The sequence below is a fragment of the Symphodus melops genome (assembly GCF_947650265.1).
Source record: "Symphodus melops genome assembly, chromosome: 16".
NCBI lineage: Eukaryota > Metazoa > Chordata > Actinopteri > Labriformes > Labridae > Symphodus > Symphodus melops.
This window is the reverse complement of record NC_136706.1, coordinates 130,318-138,866: the sequence shown is the minus strand read 5'-3', so window position 1 is coordinate 138,866 and position 8,549 is coordinate 130,318. Positions and strand designations below refer to the sequence as shown.

General features: G+C 46.6%; 1 protein-coding gene across 2 annotated transcripts; it reads right to left on the bottom strand.

The window, feature by feature from the left end:
- Window positions 1–2,049: 2,049 nt before the first annotated feature.
- Window positions 2,050–6,319, bottom strand: wdr45 (WD repeat domain 45). 2 transcript variants are annotated; one of them, XM_079364652.1, is made up of 11 exons: window positions 6,194–6,319; window positions 5,942–6,118; window positions 5,776–5,850; window positions 5,445–5,549; window positions 4,961–5,066; window positions 4,791–4,885; window positions 4,124–4,203; window positions 3,838–4,046; window positions 2,929–3,030; window positions 2,693–2,838; window positions 2,050–2,389 (listed from the first exon to the last, which is right to left on the bottom strand). In XM_079364652.1, exons 2-11 carry the CDS (start codon window positions 5,988–5,990, stop codon window positions 2,280–2,282), a joined length of 1,077 nt encoding a protein of 358 aa, XP_079220778.1. In that variant the 5' UTR covers window positions 5,991–6,118; window positions 6,194–6,319; the 3' UTR covers window positions 2,050–2,279. The 2 variants fall into 2 exon arrangements, with proteins under 2 accessions (XP_079220778.1, XP_079220777.1); XM_079364651.1 differs by having other exon boundaries at window positions 5,942–6,043.
- Between the last annotated feature and the right edge of the window lie 2,230 nt (window positions 6,320–8,549).

Sequence of the window (8,549 nt, the reverse complement as noted above, 5' to 3'; positions counted from 1 at the left end):
ACATATAGAGATGTATGGATCTCTATATGAGTCATATATAGAGATGTATGGATCTCTATATGACTCTGGCTCAGACAGTCCGCGATGTTCAGGTTAATTGATCACGCTCCTTCTGCATGTCGATGACGTCAGCACGTCATGAACAGTTATCAGAGCAGCAGCGTGCAGGTTCCCTGGACTCTATAAATAAGTGTGACCTTTTGTTCAGGGATCCTTTCTGTCTGTTTCCAGAGTTGAGTCAAAGACTGAACGTGAGTTGTCCTTAATGTTCGATAATATTCAGAAGTTAATACTTTCACCTGAAGCCTCGTGCTGACTAGAGAGAGGATGACTGTATTATATAAGTTAATATTTTCACCTGTAGCCTCGTGCTAACTAGAGAGGATGAATGTATTATAGTTTTAACCCTCTGGTTTATTGTTGTTGAATGTTTGTTGTAGTTTAATGTGATTTCTGAGTTTTAATCACGTGTTTCTCTTTGATGTTGATTTAATTGAGTCCATGTGTGGTTGGACGCTGCTTGTAATGTTCTTTGTTGACCAGCAGGTGGCGCCTGTAGTTCTTATGCACACAGTATAGTGAAATGTTTGATTTCTGCCATCTTCTATTTTTCCCTCTAATATTCCTGTTGAATTAGTTCTAATGATTGTGAGGACTGTATTTATGTTCGAGATACAGATAAAGTGTTTACAGATTCATATTTCTATTAGAGCCTTCATTTATTGACCTGTTTTTGTTCCAGTCTAAATGAACTCAACACTTTAGTTAATAAATGCAGCTGGATCAGAGGCAGTTTAATCACGTCTCCTGTTTCAGACCTTTAAAGAATGAGCTGTGCCTTATTACCTCCAACACATTTCATTATTGTTAAGTTGGAACTTTAGTCCCGCCCCTTTCTCCCATCTCATGCCGGCACGTGCTCGCCAAGCATCCCATAATCCTTTGCCCTCCTCATGTGCTGCGTTCGAGGTGAGTGGGGCCTTCGGGACCTTTCCTTCACATTGAGGTTTTGTTTGCTGGTCTGCGTCCCGACCCGGACTCTGTCATGGTCATATTCATGTTTACATGCACGAGGAATAAAAGAGTCTCAGTGGAGAGTTTACAGCTTCCTGTGTGCAGTGGTGCGTTCAGGTACAACTTCATCATCTGTTAAAACCAGTTTAATAATCTCCCTGAAGACAGAAGGATCTGTTTTTAGTTTCAGACTGAATCTAAACTTTTCTTCTCAATATGAAACAATCAGCTGTTTCACACAAACACGCCTCGCGTACGACAGACACTCAGCTGACCAGGTGAGCGGATATGCAAATGAGGACTCAACAGATCTGAAGTGGATTCACCGTCCCCCCCCCTTTGCCCCTCAGATGATCTGGAGCAGAAACGCGGTGCAGGTCCTGTCCATGAGAACTTAGAAAAACCCTCCTGTCACCGGGGTCGAGGTCTGAGACGCCATCTTTCACCATCATAGAGCGCTCACAGACTCAGAGCAGCGGAGAGGACAAAGACGACATGAAGGTTGTAGGGACCCAACAGAATCCAGATCAGCTCTGGTTCAGAGAATCCTTTAAAACCTCAAAGGGACAAAACAATAAAACATCCATCACGCAGCGTTTTTACACCTCCGTGGGAAACATCAGGTGTGAAGAGGAAACCACGCAGAATATTCAAAGTGACTCATCATCTTCTAACAGGTCTCTGAGGTCCAATCAGAACAGAGAGCTGAGGTCTCCACTCTGTGACTCCACCTGCTGCAGAAACAGTCAGTTCCTTCAAAATAAAACTCAGCCTTCTCCTAAAGTGAAGCTGCTCCATCGTCCCTTCAAAATAAAACTCAGTCTTCTCCTAAAGTGAAGCTGCTCCATCGTCCCTTCAAAATAAAACTCAGCCTTCTCCTACAGTGAAGCTGCTCCATCGTCCCTTCAAAATAAAACTCAGTCTCACAGTTTAAAGCGCCTGCCTCCTTCCTGCTGAGTGGTTACTATAGTAACGGTGACTGACAGATGGATGATGTGTGACTGATCCCATCAGAATAAATAAAGAGCAGAGAGGTTCTTTATAAAAACACTTTTAATGTCAGACTTTATGGAGTAATAAATACAGTCCATCACTCCGACCAGCTAAACACTGTTTATATTCACACGGCTTACAAACATGGAGGACGCTCGGGAACGTCCTCCTGGAGCAGAACTCCAGAACTCGCCGCCATCATCATTCACAGCAGTCATCTTCCTCGTGACTCCTCCCCCTCTTTGCCCTCTCCCTACTGTTAGCGTAGCGGCTCAGAAGTCGTCGTCGTCGCAGATGTCCAGGTACACGTCGAAGGCTTCGCGGTTGCAGTTCCCGTCGGGGGTGAACACGTACTTGTGGAAGGTCCCGTCCACACAGATGGCTGCAGGAGGGAGAGACAAGGACGCTCAGTTTATGAAGCAACAAGCAGCTGGAGGACGCAGAGACGTGACGAGTGAGCGCCGCCATCTGCACGGTGGCTGCAGCGAGCGCTGTGTGAATGTGGTCGGACACAAAGCACAGCGGACAGAATCGAAGACAAAGTCTCTGATGACATCAGCGACGGAAAGAAACAGATTTTAGTGTTTGTGATTCTGACAGGAGGCCGAATACAACGACGTGTTGTTGTTCTGGTTTGTAGTTCGATTCTTTAAAACGTGTCAGAGCTGACTCAGCGTTTGCTCACCGATGACAGAGTTGACGTTCTTGGACGTGTTCTTTCCGAAGGCGCAGATGCACGCGCACTCGGCTGGCACGGTGAAGCTGGCCAACGACCACTGACTGTCCACGTACTGACCAATCACAGGGCCCACCTTCCCCACGCGCGCCAAGCTGAGACAGACAGAGGAAAGAACAGACGTGTGATGAACCAATCAGAGCAGTGACAGGTCACAGAGGTCAGAGGTCAGAGTGCGGGCTTACGCAGAGCGCCGGTTCAGTTTGGTGTCCTTGAGTGCGAAGATGTGAACGGTGCCTTTGTCACTGGAGGCGCACAGGAAGGACGAGTCGTGACTGAAGTTGATGCTGCAGAGAAAAACCAAGAAGAAGAATGTTAATGATGTTTTCACTCTTCCTCCCGGCACACGCCGCTCCGTTCAACCTGAACAACAGCCTGTTCACTTTGTGATAATCACATCGCAGCTCCTTCAGCTGCTGCTTCATCGAACATGTTCTCCGTCTGTGAACGCCGACGTCTCTCGAGACGTGCAAAGTAACCCAGTTAGAGCTGAGAGGCTAAACATGATAACAGAGCGCCGCTGTGCGTCCCTGCAGGGGGCGCTGGAGTCCCCCGTGTGTCCCTGCAGGGGGCGCTGGAGTCCCCAGTGTGTCCCTGCAGGGGGCGCTGGAGTCCCCAGTGTGTCCCTGCAGGGGGCACTGGAGTCCCCAGTGTGTCCCTGCAGGGGGCGCTGGAGTCCCATGGATGGCGGTCTCCGTGCTGGAAATGCTGTCTCAGGCTAACTTTGAGTCAGGCTAACGACAGGCTGAGAGCTGAGGCCACGCCCACCTGTCAATCAGCTCAGCTACACGCCTTATTGTGAATAACTCTGATCCTTCATCCAATCAGAACTGCTGAGTCATCAAAACATTCCCCCCGTACAGTGTGTGTGGATGGAGACATGAGCTAATCACACCTATTTGGTTTTTTGAAGCAGGCTGTAAACATGTTCATGTCTGCTGTAAAAACAGGCTGTTTGAATGGGTGTGTATGTGACTTCCTGTGCTGCTGCAGCCAGCCCCTAGTGGACACTCCAGGTACTGCAGGTTGTTATAGGTCATCTTTTATGATCTTACTTATCACAGTGCATTATGAGTCACTGCTTGGTGACGTACCAGTAGAGGGTGGCGGGGTCGGTTCCTCTGCGCAGCTCCACTAGCTTGTCTCTGGTCGTCGTGTCGAACAGACGAATCAGAGTTCCTTTACGTGAGGCCGAAGCCGCTACGCTGCCGGGCTGATTGAGCGCCACGCAGGCGATCTCACTCTGGTGCGCGTTGATGGTGAACGGAGCGGATGACGTGCCAGGCTTGGTGTTTGACAGATCCTGAAAACAACAACAGGATACTTTGACACGATCATCTAAACGGCTGAAGCGCGCGTGCTGCTGCGCTGTGAACTTACGACGAGCTGCAGGCTGCCACATTTATGACCCGGAAACACCAGCAGCTGTTTCTCCAGACTGGGACACAAATCACACAGACCTGGAGAGGAAAGAAACAGACGTGAAATGTCTCAGTCTGTGGTGAGGAGTAAACAGTCAGTTAGCGTGCAGCTGCTGTAGTACCAGCTGTGTCCACCAGGACTAGTTTGTAATCCTGCTCGCTCCCTCTCAGCCTTCTGTAACTTTCTCTCCGTCCACCTCTGCTCACCTGCTGTTATTAAAGCATCAAAGATGTCGGCCTGAAACGTTTCACTTCAGCTGCTCTTTAAGGCCCGCCTCCCTACATGCCCATCTCCCTCTGATTGGCCGGCTTTGTTTGCAGTCCCAGGGAAATTTGAGTGAGCTTCCATGTGGGCGTGTCCTATAATATAGCTCTGAATCCTGACATCAGTTCTCAGAAAGTTCTCTAACGTGAAGATTTTTTTTCTCCAACACCTGTGACCTCATGTCTCCAGAACGCCGTAACATGTAACACATGATGGACGAGCAGAACAGAAGAGTCTGAACAGTTTCCAGCCGCCTGATGAAGAGACGAACCAAGACGCAGGTTTGATGGTGGCGTGCAGTGCTCATACTGCAGGTCACGTTTCTTTAAGGAGGTTAAATAGGAGAGAGTGATGTGGTTACCTTTGGGGTTATCTCTGGTGTCAAACTCAAACAGTTTGAGCGGGTTGTCAGGGAAGCTGTACACGTAGATCCTGTTCTTTAAGACGATGATGATCCTGAACAGAAAGACAGTTACAGTCACGTTGAAGGTGAAGTATTTTGCATCCCTGCAGGGGGCGCTGTACACTCACTTGTCATGTCTCATGCGTACAGCGAGCACAGGTTTAGTGAAGGTGAACTCCAGCACCAGTTTGTCTTTGGGGTCAGTGGACTCTCGAGCATCGTCCCAGATCAGCACTGAGGAAAAAAAATAATGCAGGGTTGAGTTTTAACGAGCAGCCAGGGGGCGGGACAAAGCGTGGAAAAGCAACACGACAGGAAGTGACCAGAGACAGAGCATGTGATCACGTCACTGTACTGAAGTTAATGTCCTAACCTTCCATCTGCCCAACTTTATTTCAAAATAAAAGCAGGGTTCTCAAACAGCGAGTAAAATACTCTCAGCTTAAGACAACACAATTTCAAAATAAAAGCAGGGTTCTCAAACAGCGAGTAAAATACTCTCAGCTTAAGACAACACAATTTCAAAATAAAAGCCTGACTGTTTTCACCATTCAAAGGATTAACAGGTGTTGCAGAGCAGCCTGACATGGCGTCGCTTTCAGACGAACTCACCAGATATTTCTGAAAACTTGGGGTTGACTCCGCCCCCAACGAGGGCGAGCAGGTTGGAGCGATGCAGCATGGAGCTCAGAGCAACGCTGCCCACCTGCTCGTGGTCTGAAAACACACAAAACATGATCACTGCTCTCATATCTGGCAAACCAAGGGGCGTCCAAAACGTGTGTGTGTGTGTGTGTGTGTGTGTGTGTGTGTGTGTGTGTGTGTGTGTGTGTGTGTGTGTGTGTGTGTGTGTGTGTGTGTGTGTGTGTGTGTGTGTGTGTGTGTGTGTGTGTGTGTGTGTGTGTGTGTGTGTGTGTGTGTGTGTGTGTGTGTGTTCACTCACCCAGGTGTCCTTTCTCCATCAGAGGCTCCACGTTATAGATCCTGACCCCGGTCTCCATCGCGCAGCAGAAACAGCCTGCGTGGACAAACAGGTGAGGACACGTGACGACACGTGAGGATCAAAACAAAGCAGATTCCTCTGTTAGCATGTTAGCATGTTAGCTCACTCTGGTCCTGGTTGAACTGCAGACTGTTGACTCCTCTCTGCTGAGTCATGACGCCGGTACCGTCAAGAGTCCGGTAAACTAGAGCTGGACCCACCGGGCGACCTGTGTCGGAGAGACGACGAGTTTAAAACTGGTGACGTCTTCAGGTGACAGGTGAGCAGTCTTAGCACGAGCTAGCTAGCACACATTAGCACAGATAAAACGGTTAAAACAAGATTCGTTTTCCCGCCGTTTTAAATAATGAAGACTCACCATCAACACGAAGACACGAGACGATGTGGAGGTTTTTTCAACGGTTAAAAACGAGACAAACGGCGGGAAATAACAACAACAACACACGAAGGTTTGTTTTTGTTTTCAACTGATGACGTCACTGACGTGGGCTTCCGGTTTTCTTCCGGTTCCCGTTTCTCAAAACTTTTTTTTTCTAAGAATAAAATCGGCCAAACGTGTAAACAAACGTGATTATAAAATAATAATATGTCCAAACGTTTAAGAAAATATTTTTTTCATTAGTTTTTGTAGTTTAACATCGATAATAATAATACTGTATTTAATAATAATAATTATTATTATTTAAATAGTTATTATGTTTTATACTTTATGAAGCCCGTAAGGAGAAATGTGGTTGTAAACTCAGTTTAATGAACACATGGATCCTGTGGAGAGGTTTCAGAGTGAGAGAGGCTGCACACAGCCAGCGCTCCACAGCAGTTTGGGGTTTGGTGCCTTGCTCAAGGGCACGTCGACAGAGCTCAGGAAGTGAACTGGCACCTCTCAAGCTACCAGGCCAATTTCCGGCTTTTAAATGTAATCATATTGTTGCGTTATTTAAAGAAACTTTGATGCGTGCTGCAAATGGAGATCTTGCACCCCAGCTGTGTTATAATATAAGACCCTTTACATATTTACAAATATACAGAGAAATTATAAAAGCTTTACCAGAAGGTTTGAAAACAGCCATCCATCAGCAACAAACCACTTAGATTTATGAAGAAGAGGGAGAAACATTTACAGCAGGTGGTGTGTTTGGACAGTAAAAAAGGAGCATGTAGAGAATAATAATTTATGTATTTATATATTTAAAAATACGAAATGTGTTTTCTGCAGAAGAAAAAAGTGTGTGTGTGTGTGTGTGTGTGTGCGTGATGAGGTGCAGGGGTCAGTGAGATTATGGCTCTGGGCCATCTGTAGCCCTCTCTGCTGCTGCTGGATAAACGTTTCCTTCTCCACTTTCTGTGTCGCCTCGAAGTTCCTCCTTAGTGGGGCGTTCAGGTCACCTGACCAGGAAGCTTCTTCAGAGCAGAGTGTTCCTGACTGCTGCTCAGGGAGATGAGATCAGCTTTCCTTGTTTTGCACTTTAACGACTTTAAAGACACGAGTCATGAATTCATCTTGAGTAAAAAATATAGAATATTTTCTTATCGATGTTGCTTAAAGGTCAACGCTCCAATGAAGTAATAATGTAGTAATGGATGTTGATTTGTACTCAGTGGGGTTCTGCAGGTGATGGAGCAGGTTAGGGTTGCTGCACGCTGTCGACTGTGAAATAAACCAGAAAAGTGAGCAAAATCTTTGTCTGGTGGTTGTCAGTTCAGGGAGAGGTGACAGAGGCAGGCAGAGTTAAATAAAGTGTGAAGCAACCCTAACCCTAACCCTAACCCAGTGAAGCACATTTCATTCATTAGGTCTGTTTTCACATGAACGCTGTAAGAGAGCGGAGCAGCTCGTGAATTAAAGCTGGAATACAAAGCGTCCTTCTGTGTTTCTATTGGCTGTCCAGATCATCAGTCTGAGCTGTTTCTGCGTTCTCCTTCGTTTCATTGCAACTGAAGAACTTTAGTGAGTCACAATCAGACAGCAGAGCTGTGTCAGGAAGAAAACGGTTCTTCTTTGATCCACATGGAAACAGAAGAGGAGACAGCTCTCTGTGATGATTAGAGTTTAGACTGCAGTACTCATTTTAAACACTAGGGGGCAGCTCTCTGTGATGAGTTTAGACTGCAGTACTAATTTTAAACACTAGGGGGGCAGCTCTCTGTGATGAGTTTAGACTGCAGTACTAATTTTAAACACTAGGGGGCAGCTCTCTGTGATGATTAGAGTTTAGACTGCAGTACTCATTTTAAACACTAGGGGACAGCTCTCTGTGATGATTAGAGTTTAGACTGCAGTACTCATTTTAAACACTAGGGGGCAGCTCTCTGTGATGATTAGAGTTTAGACTGCAGTACTCATTTTAAACACTAGGGGGGCAGCTCTCTGTGATGATTAGAGTTTAGACTGCAGTGCTCATTTTAAACACTAGGGGGCAGCTCTCTGTGATGATTAGAGTTTAGACTGCAGTGCTCATTTTAAGCACTAGAGGGCAGCTCTCTGTGATGATTAGAGTTTAGACTGCAGTACTCATTTTAAACACTAGAGGGCAGAGTTACAGACTGCTCCTTTTTGCTGGCCTCACACAGGGTGTTTATTAAGGGGGGAAGTTGTAACAAGGACACAGTGGAACACCTGTGAAGAAAGGCGTGGTGACAGGGTGACTGCATGTGAACACGGGTTCATCAGGGCATGTTTAAAGTAGGGTGTGGTTTCTTTTCAAAAAACAGAA